The sequence below is a fragment of the Podarcis raffonei genome, chromosome 2 (genome assembly GCF_027172205.1).
Source record: "Podarcis raffonei isolate rPodRaf1 chromosome 2, rPodRaf1.pri, whole genome shotgun sequence".
NCBI lineage: Eukaryota > Metazoa > Chordata > Lepidosauria > Squamata > Lacertidae > Podarcis > Podarcis raffonei.
In genome coordinates, this window is record NC_070603.1 from 29,956,808 (window position 1) to 29,978,464 (window position 21,657).

The 21,657-nt window shown below is 40.5% G+C and overlaps 1 protein-coding gene across 4 annotated transcripts in view; it reads right to left on the reverse strand.

Annotated features, from left to right (window-relative positions):
- RPTOR (regulatory associated protein of MTOR complex 1) overlaps nucleotides 1-21,657 on the reverse strand; it is a 308,928-nt gene that overhangs the window by 62,269 nt on the left and 225,002 nt on the right. For 2 of the 4 annotated variants that reach the window (XM_053375518.1, XM_053375517.1), the window contains exons 17-22: nucleotides 20,664-20,804; nucleotides 16,670-16,787; nucleotides 15,245-15,385; nucleotides 13,703-13,861; nucleotides 4,890-5,008; nucleotides 4,119-4,193 (exon numbers count right to left, since the gene is read on the reverse strand). In XM_053375518.1, the coding sequence (XP_053231493.1) occupies nucleotides 4,119-4,193; nucleotides 4,890-5,008; nucleotides 13,703-13,861; nucleotides 15,245-15,385; nucleotides 16,670-16,787; nucleotides 20,664-20,804 (753 nt within the window). The remainder of the gene's footprint in view (nucleotides 1-4,118; nucleotides 4,194-4,889; nucleotides 5,009-13,702; nucleotides 13,862-15,244; nucleotides 15,386-16,669; nucleotides 16,788-20,663; nucleotides 20,805-21,657) is intronic. The other 2 variants (XM_053375520.1, XM_053375519.1) reach the window with 1 other exon arrangement.

Consider the following 21,657-nt stretch of genomic DNA (forward strand, 5'->3'; position numbering starts at 1 on the left):
TGTAGTCTAGCAACACCTGGAGGGCCACAGGTTAGCTTGCAATATGGAAGGCACTTATGTTAACATAGGAGAAAACAGCTTTCCTTCCTTGTCTGCAAATAAAACTGACTTCAGGAAACTAGGAGACTTTTTAGGGAGGCTTTTCAGAGGACAGCTTTCTGCAGCAGGAACTTTGGATCGGAACTGAAATATTTAGCATTAATAACAATATTGTTATGACTCAACAACAGTATTTGTCTGTGTTTGGTGGTACACAATACAGTGCTCTGAAAGAAGAGAAGATGTTCAGGCCCCTAAACTGTTTGACCTAACACCACAGCCAAGATGTACAGCAGCTTCTGAAGCAATACATCCCTTCCAGTAGCTCAAGGCCTTGTTAACACTATTGTTATATATTTTGATGTCAAAGGTTTACAATCTTGCTAATCTGGAGGGAAAATCTTTTGACATGCTGGTTTGGAGTTATTCATAGGAAAGAAGGGGAAACAAATGTATGATTGTATATATGATTATAGTAGTTTGTAGGTAGCCCCTTACAGCTAATTTTAGAAACTTAAAATAAGGAAGGTTGACAGCCTGGGTAGACAGGGCCAAGGAACACAAACTCTTTAGTGTGCCAACATGTACACTGGCATCGTGTATATTTCAATTCTAACCAGAATGAAAGTTAATTCATTGAACAGAGCCAAACCTTACTGTTTTGGTGCATGTGTAGAGTCATGCAGCTAATCCTAACTTTCAATGCAAGTCCACATTTTATTAGCTTCTAAAAAAAGACAGGCAGGGTAAACTTAAATGAACATTTTGATGTGTTGATGAAAAGTTTCCATTTTTACCATGGTAATTGGCCTTGCAATGTTTCAAGATAAGAGTTCACATGATTTAGGAGTGAGTTTTGGATTGATGGGCGTTTAGTGTGTATCATACTTCATGTGATGGGCAGCATTCTATGTTGTTTGGGGTCTGCTATGCCAGTTGAATTTTATAATGGACCAATGGCTGTATAAATAAAGCTGATCTGATGCTTCAAGATCAAGTGTATCATACTTCACATCTTTTCAGGAACATAGCAAGTAGGAATCTCTGTTAGAAACCATCATTCCAGGTGCTAAAATATAACATAATATTTTTACAACCACATCAAAATGGTTGTCCCACTGGAAGCCCTCTGTGATGAATGAAATTTGCTCAACAGCAAAAGCACAATTCAACCTATGCTGAGTTGTCAAATCATCCTAAATTTTAGAAAGCAGAGATGAGAGATAAAGGTTGTATGGGCAGTCACTATAATGAAATGCCATAAAACTAGAACCTAGGCAATGATGTAATGGTCTGAAATTTTTCATCTTCAAGGGTTTAAACTTGACCCTTTTAATGGCAGTCACTTAGAAACAGGTGCTTTGGAAGCTTTGGAAGGAGATGAGGAAGACCACTATGCAAAGTTCACCTAGGCACATAACAATGGCAGTTCAGATAAAATTTTTTAGTAACTCCTGAGGATTCAACTGAAAAACCTGGAGCTAGTTCACACATTCAACAAAAATGGGGAAGTGGCAGACATTCAACTTTGAACATAAAATTTAAAGCAGAAACGGCTGGTTTTCATTCATGCTCAGATGCATGAGTTCTATCATGACTTCAAAAGGGTAGATTCAAGCACAAGCTGCAACCATTTACGAAGTTTACTTATGATAAACATATGAATCGACACTTTATAATTAACCTTTGCTGACCTATCACAAGTGCAGATATCCTGTCTGCTCAGCAGTACCAGTAATCATCACGAGGTAAACACAATCAGTGCTCAGTGTTATGTCAGCACTGTTTCATGGGACACGCAAGAGGTCACTGCAACAGTTCCTTTTACTATATGATAACTGTCAGTTATGTATCAAACACTTAGGTTTCCACTGCATTTCCCATTCCACCAAAGAATGCTCAACAACACCCTGCCAAAAAGCGTAGCCATTTTCCGTTGTCTTCTTTATGGAGCCAAGAAAATGCATAGTACATTCTGGGATGTGATCCAGAAATTCTTGTGTGAGCAGAAAACATCTATTACCACCAGGTTAAAAGACTATCTGAACAAGTACGCCAAATGTGAAATGCCACAATTTATTCTACATGATGTTGTAAAAGCTCAAAGAGTAGGAGACACAAAGGATGAATGGCAGGTGAATAATTGGCAGCAGCTAAAATCCTTGGCCACAAAGAACATTTTCTGCTCCCTTTACTATTTCCCAATCCCTGGTTTCTGCAGTCACACATATTAACCTTATCATATTTGCAAATTCTAAGGCCATCTGGACTTGAGCTATCCCAAGCTTCTTTGATTGTGGTGGGACATGGCCTCTCCCCTCCTAAGTCTGAGGACCTGCACAATTGCCATGGGTTTTCCTTAGTGATATAACCACAAAGCATTTGGGTTGTGTGTGTGTGTGTGTGTGTGTGTAATTTATTTGTAAGCTAAGGAAATGGTTCCCTCCAAAATATGGTGATGTATATTGTATAAAATATAAACAGAAATGCAGGTTGTGGTATCCAGAAATATAATGAAATTTTTGTTTACCTGGTGATGCCATCCATAATTATGATGAAGAAGTCACAATATGACTCCTCTTCCTCCTCCTCCGCCTTCAGAAACATATAGCACATGTGTGCCTACCAACCATATAAAATGTGGTACTGCCTGGACACCTCAGCTTCTATCATATCAAGTTTGGCACTTTCAAGATGGAGAGAAAAGGCAACTTTGACAGAGACGGTAGACAATACCACTATTCACTGTTTGCTGTCTGAGCTCCCTTTGAATGAGCATATATAGCCACTTATTGGAAGACCTTGCTTCTCAGCCATGCCAATGCCACTAGTTCAACAATGATTTAATGTATTATCATACCAAACCCATTAACTGATTTGGCAGCAGCAACTGTATAACCAAAGTGAACGATGGGAAAAGCGAATCATATGGCTGAGTAGTGCTTCCTGTTATATATCATCTCTATATATTTCCTGGAGGTCGGGAATGGCATGGGTCCATGATAGATCCTGTCCACCTTACAATTCTGTTATGCCACACATGAAAGTACATCAGCTTTAATTCCAATATGTGCAAATAGCCAGAGGCATCATTGAATAATCCTATTATTACACTGGTTGAAAGGAAGAGCTGTAGAAAAATCACCACGGGAAAAATTCACCACCTTAATATGGTGATGACTCAATCTGCAGGCCATGCTTGCTAAATCACCCTGTTGCAAGAAAGGATTACCCAGAACTGTCATACTCATACTCTATTGTATCTAAGTAGCAGAAACCTGGTTTACAGGTAAGTGCACTGTATATGTGCATCCATACTGTTGATCCATATTGTTGATTGTTACACTTACATTCATAAGATAAAGCAATGATACGAGCAAGAACAGAGATTTAAAATATAAATCTCCCCCTTCATTCATTTTCGGTATCAGGTACGAGATTTTTCATTCCTTATGCTTAAATTCATCTGGTGCAGTGTCGTAAAACTACCCAAAGAGATTTAGCCAATCAGCTGAGATTAATCAGTGGGTCATGGGTGCCAGTAAAGAAACATTTTAAAAGAAAAAAGAGCACTGTAAGGAGAACAACAGGTTTAAACATGACACCTCTCAGCACACTAAAACAGTGACATCTCTCATAGCACATTTAGCCTCAAGTTCTTGAGCTACATTGTTGGAATGAATAATCAGCAAGAGATCTCACCTCATGTTGGACTGGCTCATGTTTGTTTGTTGGAGCAACCAGAAGGGCTTGAGCCAAGAACATAACAAAGACAATATCCAAATAGCCCCTAGCTGCAATCTAGAGAGTGATGGGGGTAGTATTTTCAAGAGCAAATATTATCTAAATGTTTAGGGAGTGCTTTGTTTGTGGTAGAAGATTTGTTATCACAAGTGATTTCCAAAACAGCCCACTTATCAACACTATTTGAGCTAATAATTCCAAAAACAGCAGTGATGGCAGCCTCTGGAGTGAAACACACATCATCCTTGCAAAATGAAGAATAGCAATAATGGTGGTGCTTTCAATCCATACAGGAGAAGTGAGGAGTGGGATGGGGTGTCTGCATGCTGACTCACATGTACTAGATCACCTGCACTGGGCAGCAGTTGTGGCTTCAATCTGCAATCCAGTCTTACTCTCACTTGCATAATCTAAATGAGTTTGCAAAGAAAATAACCAAAACCGCAAGTCAAATTTACTAGCTAGACATTAAAGGAAAGCCCTATCTACAGGGTTATTCATGTTACATAATTCAGTTCCTTCTAATAACTACTACCTTCCTGCTAGCAGTTGCCTATTACGCTCTTCTGGAGCTGTTTGAGCATCTACTCTCCTTTTTCTTTCTCCCCTCAGAGGGCAGAGTTGCAGAAGGCGAAGAAGGGCAATGTTAAGAGTTAAGTTTCAACCCCTCCACAAAAGCAGAGATGAACTAGGATGAATAGCTGTATATTGTGTTTTTGGGAAGGGGACTGCTACAGGAAATCAGAATAAGTTTATTAATGGGATTAAGGCACATTCAGTCTAATAACGTAATGCATAATTTTAAAATTTCCCCTTCCCCTCTGTTTGACCTGTACCTGATTTAGATTGCAAGTTTGTTTGTTTTTTGGCAGGGTGTGGAGAATTAACTATTTCTTTTCATTTTAAGTGCTATTCCTCAGGCTATAGCTCTTCAATTAAAGTAGACTATAAATAAAAAGTAACAACCAAAATAAGCAAATTTATGTGAGAATCTATTCTACAAGCTCTCACTGACTGGTAACATTATTACAGAAAGCCTTCCAAAAGGAGAAGTGCAAGAGCCACTTATTTATAGTTTGCGAAATCTTGAAAACTCAATAGTTTACCTTGTAAGCAATGCTGTTGAGCACTTTCATAGCCAAGTCCGAAACATCTGGGTATGGGTCAGCAGCCAAGTGTAAGAGGACTCTCCAAATCTGTGTGTAAACACTGTTGAAAGAAACTCCTAGAAGCAAAAGGGGGGGAAAGGAATGTATTTCTGAATTAAATCCTATGGCCAATTTATCATATTATATACTGATCTTATAACTGTGACAATGTCCCAGACTCAGTATGATTATTTACGGTTATTATTTATATAACAGCATCAGGATATATGCTGGTTTGCATATATTCACAGGCAAAAGATAAATCCCTGCCAGAAGGAGATTACAATCTTTTTAATTAATGAGTATGCTTTCAATTTACTACTAGACATAGAGACTCAGAGGTCAAATTATAAATGCTAATAGAGTCTAGTTGTATGACTGGTAATGATTCCTGGACATGTTATTTTACTTGAATATGAGCACATTAGCAGTCTCAAATAATCTACAACCCAGATTTAGACTGTATTTCATAACTGTGACAGGATCTTTGAAAGCTGAGCTCTCTTATTCATTTAAGATAGATGCTGTAATATGATGACAATGATTTTTTTTTAAAAAACCACACACCAACAGTCATAACTAATTGCTAATGAAATGGTATTGTTATTTCCCCAGGAGAATATGAAAAACAATACACACTGGAAAGAAAATCCCTCTCATCGGTATTGTGATTGCACCTAACATAATTTTTACACAACGTTTGGGGCAAAAGAATGATTTCTAATAGTTTAGTTGTGAACTTTTGCCCAATGACTTAGTCAGATGTGTATGGACTACACCCTCATTTATGTCTCTGCCTTGGTTAAATGGGTCAGTTTCCTTTTTGACAGGAAAAAAAGCTTTCAGCCTAACTTCTTGACTTTTCACTTGCTCATGCAGATCAAATGATTGTTTGATTGCCTGACACACAATGGATTTAGCAGTACATGTTCTAGCAAAACTTAATATTAGCTCCTCTTCACCATGTCACAAAGGCAACCCTTTTCAAACTTCACGGTCCCATTCCTTTTCTGTATTTACCCAGGTGAGATGTGTGAGATGTTGGGGAGGAAGCCACTTCAATTACTTCAGATTGTAGGTAGGTTACAAATAAATGTACAAAGAGCGATATCCAAACTAAGTTATAATCAGATAAGATCCACTGAAATTATCCATTTGTTTCAATGGGTCTGCTCTGAATAATACAGATAATCATCAAAATGTAACAAACTACAGCCTGGCCATTGCTGCAACCATGCAAGAAGCATCTAAGCATCTCTTCCCATGCTTCCTAGTCCACCTGGATACAGCCAGGATTAATGAATGTGGTGTCCTCCAGATGTTTTGGACTGCAACTCCTATCTGTCCCAGGTAGCATGGTCAATATACAGGGATGATGGGAGTTGTAGTCTATATTATCTGGGAGGGGATGGTTACCCCGGCCTAACATTTCCTTTGCAATGTGATACCAAAATCTTTACATTCCCCTGTTTAAAACTTGCTCACTTGCTTAGTACTTGCTCCACCAACTGTGTGAAGAGACTTTTTGTTTAAAGGTGCCCAGCTTGCTTTAGCAGTCATGGACTCTGACTGAGTGTGGGAGACAGAGGTTCCACTGAGCTGAATCAGAGGAGGACAACATGATCTTCTTGGGCTGTAGAGGTACTGGTGCAATGGGCTTCTCTTGCACAAATGCTTCTTAGTATGTAATCTGGGGTTGGTCCTGAGAGCAATTCACTCTCCCATCTTGAATCCCCAGCCTCATCCAGCTGAATAAGGGGAGTCTGACCCCAGGGTCATGACAAAGCTCAGCTTTGGCTAGTATCTTCTCACCCTACTTAGTCTAGAACTTTCTGCACACAATTTGTATCTTTTGTTGTGCCAGACTTTGAGATCATAGAACAAACCTGACTTTTGGCACGTGTGTTCTGGAAGGCACAGGAAAAAATGATGAAAGTCAAGAAGATGCCAGCTGTCAATGCATCAGGCAGCTTGTACCACCAGGAGAGCTCTCTACAGCCCTCTTCTCCCTGATCAGCATTCTGCCTCCTGTGCTCTTAGTTCTGTGCAGAAAGTTACATAAGGACTTCTGGGAAATCTCAACTGTTTGAGATTCCTTTTAAAGTTCATGAAAGACCAGGGGTGAGGTGGAGAAGGAATCTGTGTTTCAGTATTCCAGCACTCTGTACTAACACACACCAGCACTCTCTTATGACAGAAGAAGAAAGAAAGAGCTCACACAAAAGACTTGGTTTTAATATATCTGATCTTTTTTAAAAAATGGAATTCACCACTGCAATTCCTCATTCACTCACTCACTGAGGAGAACAGAGGGAATTTCTATGAAGAATTTTTTGACTCATTAGAAAGTGTACCCCCCTACCTCCCTATACATTATTTTATTTTATTCCCCCCCCCCTTTAGTGAAAGGATTGCTCATAGCACTGATTCACATGAATGACGCATCCAAAATTGCTTCGTGTCAAGCTTGAACCAACTGAGTCAGTGTGCTGATGAAAGGAAATACTAGCAGCAGGGGGGGTGGGGAAGCTTTTCTACTTCTGCATAATGGAGTACAATAATAAATAAAAAAGGGATGCAGAAACAAAGCATGAGGAAGGAGTGTTATACGCTGCAAGTTCATCTAAAATGACAGCTCTGTAATTAGCTGGGCCAATTCAACACTGGTTAAATGGACCTTGCAGTACAGAGTTGCAAAATGATTCCTTTTAGCAATGAACATGGGAAGTAAATTGCCTTCTTCATTGATAGTTTTTGGTTTTTATTCAGATATGCATGGCTCTTCATTCAATTTAACAGCCATGATTAGGGCAGTACAAATGGTTTACATCTTTCTGCCTCACCACGCTAAGTACTGAAAAGGGCATGGCACACAAAAGTTGAGATAGCTGTGCTGTCATTTAATTTCCCACCAGTGCCTGGCTTAGTCAGAGATCAGAAGCTGGAGGAATCCAACACTGCAGTCCCTAGTTGCACAACAATGGATGGGGCCAAAATTCAGAATTTCCTCCATTCTAATTACGAACTAACCCAAGTTTGTCTTAGCCCATAATTAGCTTGCCTAAGTGTCAGTCATCTTCATATTCCCTCCTGCTTTCCTACCACCCCAAATTTACTGAGCTGGGGAGAGGGGAGAGAAAGGGTAGGTAAACTAGAGCTAAAGAAAGCTAGGGACCCTGAAGAACCCACCTTTAAGTTATTACTGTGACCCTGCAACCCAGTGGAGATTAAATGAAGTTTAATTTCTTGTCTTGATGGTTTGAGCAGGGAGGAATTAAGAGCTACAGATCCCAGCATTCCTGGCAACACAACTGTGTCATCAGGAACAAAGTGAGAACCTTTTCAGATGCCAGTTTACCTCCTCTACACATACCCCTGGTAAAACTGGGAAAGGCCACAGGGAAAACTAGAGATGGTGGGAAGCGGGCAAAGATAAAAACCAGAGCTTATTGATAGTTATGGTGCATGGGATTCAGTGAGAGTGAATAGCCATATGACATATGTAAAATAAATTTTATAAAAATCTACCAGCTATTATTTCTTTTACTATTTTGTTGTGTTAACTAATTTGCTCTTTTATATCATGCATATTTTGCCAACATGGCAGGCAATTAAAGTAGGACTGCAACATTTAGTGAATTAAATGATTAACCAATTTTTTATTATTTATGAAAATGGTGTCCTGACCAATCAACCAGCACATTTATTTATTTAACTTATTTTTAAGTGCAAATGTAAAACCTGCTGATAGCAAGTGCCATCTTCAATGAGGTACTCCCATTTATGCCACCTAAAGTGTATACAATTAATTTACTAAGATTTGTTTAATTGGGTGATACACCCGACATTTCATCTGCTTTAAAATGAGAGCACAAATGACTTGTTAAATCTGCATATGAGAAAAGCAATCTAAATATGCATGCTTGTGGCAACACACATCATTTTTGAAAAGTTCCCCACTTTTTCTTAAGCCTAACCAGTGTGCTGTAGTTGCTAAAGTGCCACGCTAGGACCAGGGAGACCAGAATTAAAATCTCTGCACAGCCATAAAGCTCCCTGGGCCAGTCACTCTCTCTTAGTGTTATAAACCTTTAATGGAATGTTGTGTGAGGTTAAATAGCAGAAGAAGGAAACTGGACAGTGGATACTGACTTGAGCTCGTTGGAAGAACAGCAAGATAGAAATGTAATAATAATAAAATGTAATAAATGTTATCTTTCCTCTCCTTTGCATCTCATGTTTTACCTTTTCTTATCCTAGCCCTACAAAGACCGTAACTTCACTCTCTGAACAGTTACATTATTCTGTAAATAGCATTATGTATAGGTGGATTCCTAAGTACACTGCTTATAACTCCCGTTTCCCCATCAAATCAGGCAAACCCCAGGCTTGATGGATCCTGGAGGTTTCAGAAAACTCATTTCCAAGGCAAACCACATTTTGCTTGCATAATTGCATTAGCATAAAAGCACATATACAGTATGTTCAAGATGAGAAAGGGCTAAAAATGGGATTCAGATATCATTTGGATATGTAGCAAAAGGTAGACCTAAGCACAAAATTTGGTGGAGTTGCAGTGTTCTAGAGAAGCAAAATGCCTCAGCCTGACCCACTTATGGGAGTGCTATGGCCTCACATAGACTGGAAGTGGGGTGGGGGAGAGGATTGTTAAAATGCATGCATTTGCAGAGGAGAAGCGAATTTATGCCTATTGTGCTAGAACAGGGTGAGCAGAAGACAGATCAGGATCTAATGGTAGATCACTGTGTGATTTGAAGTACCGTATTTTTCGCACTATAACACGCACCCGACCATAACACGCACATAGTTTTTAGAGGAGGAAAACCCGTAGGCATGCCACCCGTAGGCATTCCCTCCATAACACGCACAGACATTTCCCCTTACTTTCTAGGAGGAAAAAAGTGAGTGTTATGGTGCAAAAAATACAGTACATCAACACAGATTTCTGACCCCCAGCTGTTTTACAAAGATGACAACAAATTGACTCCTTGCCCTTAAACTATGTTGAAAGAATGAAGAAAGCTGGAAAGGGGTGTGTGTCTGTGTGGGTGGGTGTGGGTGTAACCAAAATTGATTTTGGTGTAGATTTATTGTGAGCTCAGTTCAGTTCTGGAGCTCTAAATAAGTTCCTGGGCTCAGAATTATATAATTCTAAGGATATTTATTTTACAGCAGACTGTTGCAAAATTCTAATTCGTTGCAGCATTCAGCTGTGATGTCAGGGTCAGGAGGGTTGGATTCACCCCACCCCACCAACTGCTATGAAATAACAATAAATTTCACATTTAGCAGCATAACAAAAGGTGCATATTAAGAAATGATAATAAACAGATTGCAACTGAGAGAAAAGGCCCCATGCACGAAAGCATCAAAAGGCTTTGAATACCGTATTTTTCGCTCTATAAGACGCCCCAAACCACAAGACGCACCTAGTTTTTGGAGGAGGAAAACAAGAAAAAAAATATTCTGCATCTCAGAAGCCAGAACAGCAAGAGGGATCGCTGCGCAGTGAAAGCAGCAATCCCTCTTGCTGTTCTGGCTTCTGGGATAGCTGCGCAGCCTGCATTCGCTCCATAAGACGCACACACATTTCCCCTTACTTTTAAGGAGGGAAAAAGTGAGTCTTATAGAGCAAAAAATACGGTATATGAAACTGCCTTATATGGAGTTAGAAGACTATTGCTTTGTCTAACCCAGTATTGTCTACTTTGCACGGCAGTGGTTCACTGAGGTTTCAGGTAGAGGGCTTTCTCAGTCTTGTTGCCTGAGATCCTTTGAACCGGAGATGCCAGGGAAGAAACCTGAGAACAGATGCATGCAAACCATGTGCTTTACCATGGAGCTATGGAGCCATTCCTCACATGCTTTTATCTCCATCCTGCCCCTCTCTATGCATAAATTATTACTTGTTCAATATTGCCTTTCCCCACTCTTCATATGATGAAGGGACTCTATGGCTGACCTGAGAATTAGTCTAGGCTAGTCAGCTACTTGCCATGAGCTAAAAAAAGCAAACTGAATCCATGAAGGTGCCCTATACAGAGTCAAACACTGGCCCATCTCAAGAAAGGATCCAAAACTCCATCACTGCACCAACCACCCATAACCTTCACTTCCATTAAGGCTCTCAACAGAGATAACATACCTGGAAGCCCACTTGACAACAATGGAGTGCCATGCTACAAGTTACTTGCCCTCCGTTAAGAGGCTGGAGCTTGGGCCTATTTGGATGGGCTAAGACTCTTGTTAGACAACATCCCTCTTCCCTGGGAGTTTGCCTAGGGAGCTATTGGGTACTGTGAACAACCTGATCCAGCCACAGATACCCAGGAGTCTATGCTTGCTTCTTGCTTCTCAATACTGCCTCATATCCCAAGCCAGTCTCCTCTAGACCTTGTTCATCACCCAAAATGAGCTCATAGTCTACCCTGAACAGTACACTGCCAACTACACAAATGGTGTCACAAAGAAAGTGCAACTTTTCATTGCCTAGAAATCCATAATAATCTTACAATGTTAGTGTCAATTATATGTAAGTGGTCTGAGTCCATCTAGCTCATGAAATTCTTATTGTGGCCTTTGGTCCTGAACAGGTTATCCCCCTCCTGCCCAGTGTAATTGAGAAGAAATTTAAACAGGAGAGAATGGGTTGGAGTTGACAAGATTCCGAAAGTTTACATAATCTGCCATTCAGGTCAACTCAAGCGCAAACCTATGGACCAAGTTCAAGTTTCCTTTTTTTTTTTTTACCATTTCCTTTAGGATGCAGCAGAGGCAAGGCTGGAAGATGCATTTGAAAAAGGAAGGAGGAGAAAAAAGAAATCATGGAGGAAGAAGAAAAACCCTGGCCTTAAAGAGGTAAGTGCTGAAAGTAATGGGATTCCGTGTAAGTTATGAATTTTAAACACTTCCATAAGCTATGTCGTTTACAGCTGGATATGAGCTGTTCCTGTCTGAATATGAATGAGGAAGGCACTAGAGAGCTGCTTTTGTGCTTCAAGATGCTCTCACTCATCTCATTCCCTGGCTATGTTTTTCAGCTGTGCTCTAAAACTCTTTTAAGACACATGTAAATAACAAAATATGCACCTCTTTACATTAGCAGAAGACTATGGAGAAATACCCACAGGAACTGAAACAGTGGGCCATTTTATGGGGCTGAGCTAAAGTGGGGGGGGGGCCCACTTTTAGAGAAACTCTTATCCCCCTTCAAAAACTATGCCTTTTCAGCGGGCAGGGCTCCAAATAAGCACAAAGGCAATGGAAATATTTCCTGTCCTCGTTTACTTGGCTTTGCAATGTTATCATGTAGCCAAATTTCAATGGCTGTGTGACCATTTGTCATCATCTCAATGTGATCGATGATTAGTTAGAATCATAGTCTAGGAGCAATATTGTGCTTCATACTCTGGAACGGTCTGTGTGAGTTTAATATCCGACCAATTCACTCTTCCTCAAAAATCTACATTACTTTAGTCTGGGGACTGGGATGATTAACATAGCAAGCCTGAGTAATTTAGCTACAACAAACAAACAATCCTACAGGAACCAAAGCACTGTACTAATCCTGCCATGCTACTCTTATAAAAAAACAGACATGGAAAACTGCCTTACACCTGGGTCAGACTATTTGCCCATCTAGCCCACGGTTTCCCAAGGCCTCAAGTTTTACAACTCAGCCTTATAACAGGAGGTGCCAGGTACTGAAACTAGGGCAGGGCCAAGCCAGTAGCACTTTTCTTTCCTGATCTGGGTGGTTTGACCTATTTCCCCCTTTTCACCTCCACATAAACACAGGAACTAAGTGTGGAGGAAATGTCTGTGACACATGAGTTAATCATGTCCATTATGATGCAAAAGGAGCAGTTGTTCTAATTGGGTGCTTTCCTGTCCTGCCCAGACAAAGACTGGAAATGAGGTGAGGTGGGTGTAAGAGGGAAGGTTGTAATGGTAGTGGAGGAGAAATAAGAAAGCAAGGTACAAGAATTCTGTCTCCATCCCAATCCCCACTCATCTTTGCACAAGCTCCATGGATCACTTAGTTAACTGATGCACAGATTCAGACTGAAACATGAATACAACTGGCTTCATATAGAGTTCTCCATAAGCCCTAGAAAACAGGGCAACAGAAACTGAAGTAACAGTCAGCCCCACTCTCTAGTACAGAGCTTTCCAAACTTTTCATGTTGGTGACACACTTCCTAGACATGCATCATTTTGCGACATAGTAATTCAGTTTTACTAGCAAACCAGAGGTTAAACTAATGCCTTTTAAGAGATACGGACACACATTGTGTGACACACCTACACACTGCAGCCAAAACACTAATGTGTTGTGACACACAATTTGGAAAGCTCTGCTCTAGTATATTGTAGCCAACATAGGTGTTACTATCAACAAGGCAGTGCATCAAAACTAAAGTCAAATATGAACACCCAGTTTTCTAGGTAAGAATGCTGGAAGCAGCTGCAAATTCCAATCAACATTTGGTTCTTTTGCTGGGATTGTTAACCATGGAAAATGTATCATCCCCTTTCAAAAAGCTGGCACACTCTCACACACAAATGCAGCTGTGTCATTGTTCTGCATCCACACAAAAAACTTCAAACAAATTTCCCATCTCCTTTTGTCAGGTTGCTGTCCACTCACATTAAGAGCCTATGTGCCGTTACAAAGAACTCCTCCTCAAAGCTTTCCTACCATACTCTGCAGAATAGAGATGAGGCGGCTTGGAAATGTGCAGGCTCACCTATCAGTGAATTAAGTGAAGAGTAGGAGCTGACTCTTCTCATCTTGTCAATGGTCTCAAAAGACAGGATATACTCTTCGTTCTCAGGGCTGCCCAAGGTGCTACTGGCACTGCTGCTGGTGCTCAAGTTCCCAGGAGAAAAGGCAACAGAGCTCCCAGCTGCTGAAGACAAAGAATAAGTAAGGAAACATTGAGAGAAGCAAGTGTGCAAGGACAGTATTCCTTGGAGTATCAGTGTACAGCAGGATTTCCCAAACTTTCGAGTACATTGACCCCTCGATGTGCCAATAAAGTTGTCATTGACTCCAACCCAAATTTTTAGGAACATAAATGAAATAAAGTCAAGAAATATCAATATATGATTAACATTTCTTAATCACCCATCACCATGACCATAAATCATAAAATTGATGTATTGTAATATTATCTTATTAAATATAGAGATTCATCATTGGCAAGGGAGGTGTGCTCTGTAAATGCCTATGCCTATATTTCTGAGGCTCATAGCTCTCAATTAATTTTTTGGCATTATGCCTTGTAAACTTCTTTTTCACTCCTAGGCCCTTTTCTTGACCCCCAGGTCTTCATTCATTTCCTGCATGATTGCATCAACCACAGGGTGTCGGTATTAGCGGCTGTGGAAAATCTTGCTCTAGAGCAGTGATTCCCACTTGGTGGCCTGCAGATCCCAGGGGGCCCACATAGCCCACCCAGGAGGTCCATCACACATACCCACCAACTGTCTGGGACATCCCATTTTGGGGGGGCCGTGCTCTCATGCAAGAGCACAGCACTCAAAAAATGTGCTTTTTGGTGCTGTGCTCTTGCATTGGTCACATGACTCGAGCACGTCCCTGTTTTGCACTGGAGGGTATGGTGGCACCAATAACATATCCAAAACTACCATAGAGATGTCAACATTTTCAAAGGTCCATGGCTTGGCTTTTGAAAAACAGGGTGTCTGCAGTACATTGCTAATTAGGAACCACTACTCAAGTTATGGGAAGAGCAACTCCAAGATATAAAGACAGGCTAGTTTAATATCTCTTTAAAAAAACAACTGAGTACACTGGAAATTGCAAGCAGAAGAGGGCTTACTGTGCTATTCTTCCATCTTGCACTTGCAAAAAGCTAATCCTGAGGGTCAGAGGACCTTCTAGAATGTGATGGGTGCATTTCTAGAGGAGGGGGAAATCACCCCAAATTACATGGAAGCATCATGTGAACTGCCCTTTCGCCTTTCAGCACCTCCCATGCTTCTTCCAACCTTGGAGGATTCCCTGACCCTCTTAATTGGCCTTTAACATGGGGCGGCAGTGGGAGGAGAGTGAGAGGAGGCAGGAAAGTGCTCTTCTGTGAATTCTCTTCCACTCATGTTTTCCGGATCTAATCCTGTATCACATCACTTAGGTATGCCGTCCAAACTTTTATAGGCACTGAGTCGGTTAATTATTGCTGTGGTTGGAAGCAATCATATGAGTAAGCTTTGCATACATGCATTCAAAGAGTAAATGGTAAGAGAATCCTGAAAAGCAAACTTACATTCTTCATTCAAACTGAGATTCTGCAGAGACTTATTCAAATTCCTTACTGTCGTGACTGCTCTTATATTCCCATAGGAGCTGACAGAACGGAGTTTTGGTGTGCAGGGACTGTCTCGCACTGGAGTCAGGCTTCCACCTTCTATGGAGACAATATTGTTATTCATTTCCTACCCCATCCTCCTAACACCCAGGAAAAGGATCACAACTTTCTGTTTTTAGCATGACTGTGGTCTAATATTATACAAAGTTGGGTTAGGCCTTGGTAGTCCATAAATAGAGACACAAGCTAACTGCTTTGGCATTAGGAGAATACATCCTCCTGCAAACAAGACCTAAATCTGAGCTACTGTTTCCATCCGTTCATTTTAGACTTTGCTGACCAAGTGCTGTGCAGGCTCCATTAACTTTAATGGGACTAACATGACAACCCCATTTAAAGGAATGTGGCGGGGTGTGATGGTGAGGTGTGAGGCTAGATAACTTGTCTGTAACAAAAGGTCAACCAAAGCTTTAGGGTCCCCCCGCTCCCAGCCAAATGCTTAGCTGCAGGAGTTACAGTATACTATGAGAGCCTGGCATTTCAACTGTTTTCTTCCTTAAGAGAGATCCAAGAAGCATTTGTGCTGTATAAAAGCTTTAGAAATTCTGTGCCAGATATAGCTGGGTCTTGATGCTGGAAATAAGATGCTTCTTGTGCATTTTATTTACATAACAGCTTTAATTTATCCTGAGTAAACACGTTATTATTTTATTCAACAGCAACAAGAAAGACAAGGGAATGGGAGAGTAGGTTTTCATATTTTTTAATATAATCCACTCTTTCAGACAAAGGCGCTATTGAATTACTCATTGCAGGGAGACAACTGTATTTTCATCTAAATTATCTGACAGGAGAGGTTCCCAAGTCCCCAGAGATTATCCAGGATATTTAATATTTAAGATGACATTTCACGAGATAAAAGGCCAGCAACAATTTATCCAGATTTCTGTATTTCCCAAATTAAGAAGAATGTACAAAGAGAAGGAAAAGAAGAGGAGAAGCGATAGAAAACACTGACCCAGTCCACATGTCACAGTAAGAATAAACCCTAGCTTCATATCAAGGTTTGCTTAGAATAAAACAAACCATGACTCCTCGTTTGGATGTAATGCTAAGGGCAGGGACTGTGGTTTGTTGCTCCTGCTTGTGCTAGGGGAGAAGTGAAGTGGGAACTATTTGTCCTTCCACAATAAATCTTTAATCTACCATGATGTGTGAATGGAGCCAATATGAAGCCCTCATTTGACCTTCACACACAAAATCAGTTTTTTTGGGGGGAAGGGTTGCCAAAAATATGTGATTTAGCCAATAAACTGCCCTCCCTCATAGAATTACCTTCTACAGTTTTATTATAATTTTTTAATAAAGAAAATGATGTATTACCTGGAGCAGCTGGTGATGGCAGTGCATAGTTCTTTTCTTCTTCCATAAACTGCAAGGCAACAGTGCAGAAATTGCTTTCATACTGGACCACAAGGTGACTCAGTGCAACCACCAATTCCTAGGGAGAGGGCAATGGAGGAAAAACAGACTTCTGAACACTGTGTGCATGTGAAATAACTGACAGCAAAGAACTCGAATCACTGCAAAAAAACCAACAAAAAAACCAGGGAAGATCTCATTCACCTGATAATATAAAGGAAAAGCAGACACCCATCTGCAAGTCAAAGTTCCAGGACTACTCAAAGAACAATGTTTCGGGTCTTGAAGGCAAATAAACAAATTGATGCAGTAATCTCCACTCCAAATTCTAAGGTTAAGCCAATATATTTCTGAATTTAACCTAGCTAGTCCAGGAGCAAGAGTGCTATTGAAACATTCTGTTCACAGCTCAGTGTATCTTGTAAAGCATGGAGGAGGACCTGCCATCCCTGACCATTGGCCATACTGGTGGGACTGATGGGAATTGGAATCCAACAACATCTGGGCTGACAGGCTCCCCATCCCTCCTGCAATCATTCATTGGGTTGAACATTTTGACTTTAAAATACCATCCTCAAAATAGCATATAGCAGTACTTTACAAAGTTCCCATTTGTGAAAATGCAGTGGAAAGATTCTATATTATTATTATTAATTATTACTATTTATTGAATTTATATACCTATACCTGGAGGTCTATTTTGTGAGCAACTTTAAATAAAGCAAGCAACAGAATCAAGTCCCTGTGAAAGCAGCCTTCTGACAAAATTAATACCCATTTGTCACCTCAAGTGGGGACGAGGGCACTTTTTATACTTGGCTTTGTGAAGCATTGATTTTTGCTTCACTTTAGTGTGACGATCTTAAGAAAGCTGGTAACATTTGACTCCAAAGTGAATTCTTTGCAACGAAAGATCTTTCATTATTGGCTACTCTTTACTTTTTGATGCAGCCGAGAATTGGGAGAACATTGTGCCATTCTTCTCTGGTCCATTCAAGCTCCTCTGTAGGACATAATGAATCATAAAAAGGACAAGGTTCTTTGTGTGACCTCCTGGGTCATGGTCCAGACCTTAAAGCCTTGCCAACCTTTTCTATGATGATTCCAAGAGTTACAGAAATAGCATGATGCCCTGTCAGAAATGCATAACTGTTCACAGTGGTTCACAGTCAGCTCAAAAAAGAAATCAAATCTGACATTGGGCAAGCAGAACCTGCTACAGTACTTATTTTCTGTGAAAAAAGGCAAAAATTTCTTGGTGGGAAATCTTGAATTCTGCAAGACTAGCACAGAATTTTATTTATTCTATCAAAGTCTCTTATTGTTGTTTAGTCATTTGTGCAGAAGGATCAGAAACTTACCAAGGCATTTTCTAAATAGCCCTACACAGTACTACTAATGTCCTATTTACCCAAACAGAGGCTAGAAAAGATGAATTGCATTTTGCCTATGATAAATTTGACAAGACTAGGCAGGAAGCTCTGGTCACAATGCTTCTCAGTGCTATCAAGTGACTGATGTGCTACTGCTCTAAAGTGGAAGGTTAGGAAAAACAATCTTCAAGGGACTATTGTTTCATCTCAGCCCTCTCCCCACTAACCCATTATGGAAAGCTCTTTGCTGAATAGAACTGCCCTGTTTCCCTCCTGCACTTGCAAAACTCATCCTTCTTCCTCTCGGAGGGCTGCCACATACTTCTTGTTTCCAGTAACAAATTAATATTTCATATTTAATTTGGTAGATTGTAATGTAAGACTCTGCTATCAAAAGGGTGATAAATAGCAAAGGACTACAGAGACAAAACGTGGCTTCTGTTTCGGGAGGAAGTAGCAAGAGCATCAAGAAATTCTGCAAAGTGTTGAGGTCTTGGAGAGAGAGGCCAGGCCAGCTATTCTCATTTCCCTGTCCTCTTTTTTTTTATGCAGCAGCTCCAAAATGAAAGTAGTGACATACAAGCCTGACAGCTCTCTGCTGACAGATATCACTTTCCTTTGGCATTCAGCAGCACACTTTTCAATGATGGATATGGTGCCAGGTCTAAAATAATCCTTTTCTAATGCCTGGTCTTTCATTATTTTGTTATGCAATGCCCTTTTTCTGTTGCAAAGGGATTTCTCATACTGTACAGCAAATGAAATGCCATATTGATAAAGGCCTCATGCCTGGCCCCACTGGGCAAAATGAAGCAGCCTGACGTTCAGGTCAGACAAGAAAAAGCATTTTGTGTTTCAGAGTGATGGCCCCCGGGGAGCTGGGATGGTAAAGGGATCCATGGCGTGTATGCCCTCAATTCAAGGTCAACTCCCCCCACTGACCCTATACCACCTCTTGCAGCAAGTGTTCTTTATCACACTCTGGGTGATGAAGTTAATTTTATTTCCCCCAGGACAGGGAGAAAAGCAGAACAATGTTATTCTTCAGGCTGAAAACAGAAAGGCGAGTGCAAACTGAAATTTACGTAAGCCTCTCAGGAAACGGAGAGACAAAACGATTGACACGACAGGGCTTGTGATTCAAAGAAATTGCCAACAAACAGAGAGCCAGTAAGACCTGCAGGAGTGCAAAAACTTTCCCTGTTTCTCGCATTGAGGAAATGGCACTTGCTTACATATGATGAAGCAGTCTCAGCAGCCAAAGATTCACATTGGCTAACTATCCCCCCAAAAAAACCATTCTGATGAAGACAAGATGTTAAAACAAGGAGAAACCAATGAGAAGTGGCCACATGGGAGGTAAAATGGGAAGCCTGCTGTGTTATCAAATTACTGTAAGGATTCTACTGGCACAAAGATCTAAGAAGACTTGCCTGCAGAAGCAGCAGTGTGCAAAGGCTGTACACCACAAACAAAAGCCAATTCCAAAAAACAAAGCAAATTTTAGGACAGATAGCCATTGCCACTACCACATGTACACAAAGTATGCATATTCATCCTCATGAATCTCTCAAAGAATGGCCTAGAGAGTGCCAGTTTGCGGACATGCCATGTTTTCTTTATTGCGTAATGCTGCCAAAACAGAATTTCAGAGCTAAGGTCTTATAATGGTGCTCTTTTTCTGCAGAGTCCATACCGGACGGACACCCATCATGTTGTGGAATAAGAGGGCTAGATTTAGACATCTGGGAATCCTAAATTACCCTGCAATTATAATACACTGCACAAAAACAACTCAAATGCCCGGTTTTAGAATTGTATTTCAATAGAACAGACATTAAGTAGTTTCCCCTGACCTGAAGAATCCCTACGGAATTTCTAATGAGAAAGGGGGAAACTTAGCAATATTTTATTATTGTTTGCAATTAACACAGCACTTTGGAGCTAAAATAATTTATCTTGAAGGCATGCCACTATTATTTCCACGTTATCAAACTGAGGCTTACAGTGAGTCCACAGCTGATCTTATATTTTAACCTGGGTTTTCTCTTCAATACATGAAATAGTTATTGGGCTATTTCTGAAGACTATGCGTCTTTTGCCATTTAATGTTTGGCAATAGTCATGGGTGCAAGGATTCACCTTGTAATGTTTTAAAGCTGTTGTCATTCAGGGCCTCACATGTTCATGACCTGCTCAAGGGAGGAAAAGGGAACCTAAGCACAAATTGCTAAGGGACAGTCTGAACAGATCATATAAACATAGGATGAAGCTGCTGAATAAGGAATCTGAGCATTGGTCCATTTCGTCCAGTATCGTTTACTCTGATTGTCAGAGGTTCTCTGAGGTCTCAGGCAGTGAGACCCACAGCTCTGCTAATTGGAATAGGCTGGAGGTTAAAACTGGAACATTCTGCATGCAAAGGATGTGCATTATCACTGAGCTATGGGTTTTCCCTGTTTTCAGTAAATCAAAGTTTTGAACAGCTGCAATGAACTATAAAAGTCCGTGCAGACAGGACTAACAAGCTGAGCAGCAACACAGGGGCTCTAGCACCTACCCCTCCCAACCCCATGTTATACCTTTCGGACCATGGGACTTCCATCGTTGATGAGCTGAGCCAGCATCATGGCAACGTTGTGATCAATAGTGGTAGAATGATCTGTCCGCTCAGCCGAATTGCCTACAAAGGTGCCAAGGGCAAAGACTGCAGCACAGCGAACCTGAAAAAGAAACATAAATAATCTCTGTCCAACTTAAACTCTTAGCATACACTTTGTCACTTACATGTTTTAGTGCAAAGATGTCATAAGATAACATATCCATCCTATTGGAAAGGACTCCCAACATTAAGGACACATCTAGTAAGTAAATGCAGACATATGAGAACTATGTTTTTTTTCACATGGCCAGTAGACCCTCAACACATCAGCTGAAATCTGCAATAGTTAACAGATTACAGGGCTGCAATAGTTAATAGAGTAATAAGTTAGTATAAGCTTTAATCAAATAAATTAACTGGGCAGGTATTCATGGGCTTCTCCTTCTCTTCCACCTTACAATCTGCAAAATCAGCTCCAGAAAACTGAGAAATCCTCTGGAGTGGATTTTGGGCATGTACAGGGAGACAAAGACCAGAGGTTCTATTGCACCAACAGATTTCCATTGCATAAGAAGGCAGACATCACTGGATGTTGCCGAATACAAGTATTCATAAAAACTACAAGTGGTGAAATAAAACCCCCAGGTGGCTGTCACCGATGGAAGCTAAGGAAGTGAAAAAATTAAATATGGAATCCAAATGGCCGAAATACTGGGAAATTATAGAGCATGAGGAGGGAAAAGTTAAATTACAGAGTTATGAGAAATTGAAGTCTAAAGTAAGAGACTGGCTTCATTATTACCAGATAAATGAAGTTTTTAAACAGGACAGGAAAATTGGCTTTCAGGTGGAGAGGTCGAAATTAGAAACAGAGCTTCTGGAACCCAGTACTAAGAATTTGTCAAGAATGTATAACTTGCTGTTGAAATGGAACACACAGGATGAGATGGTTAAATCAGCTATGATTAAATGGG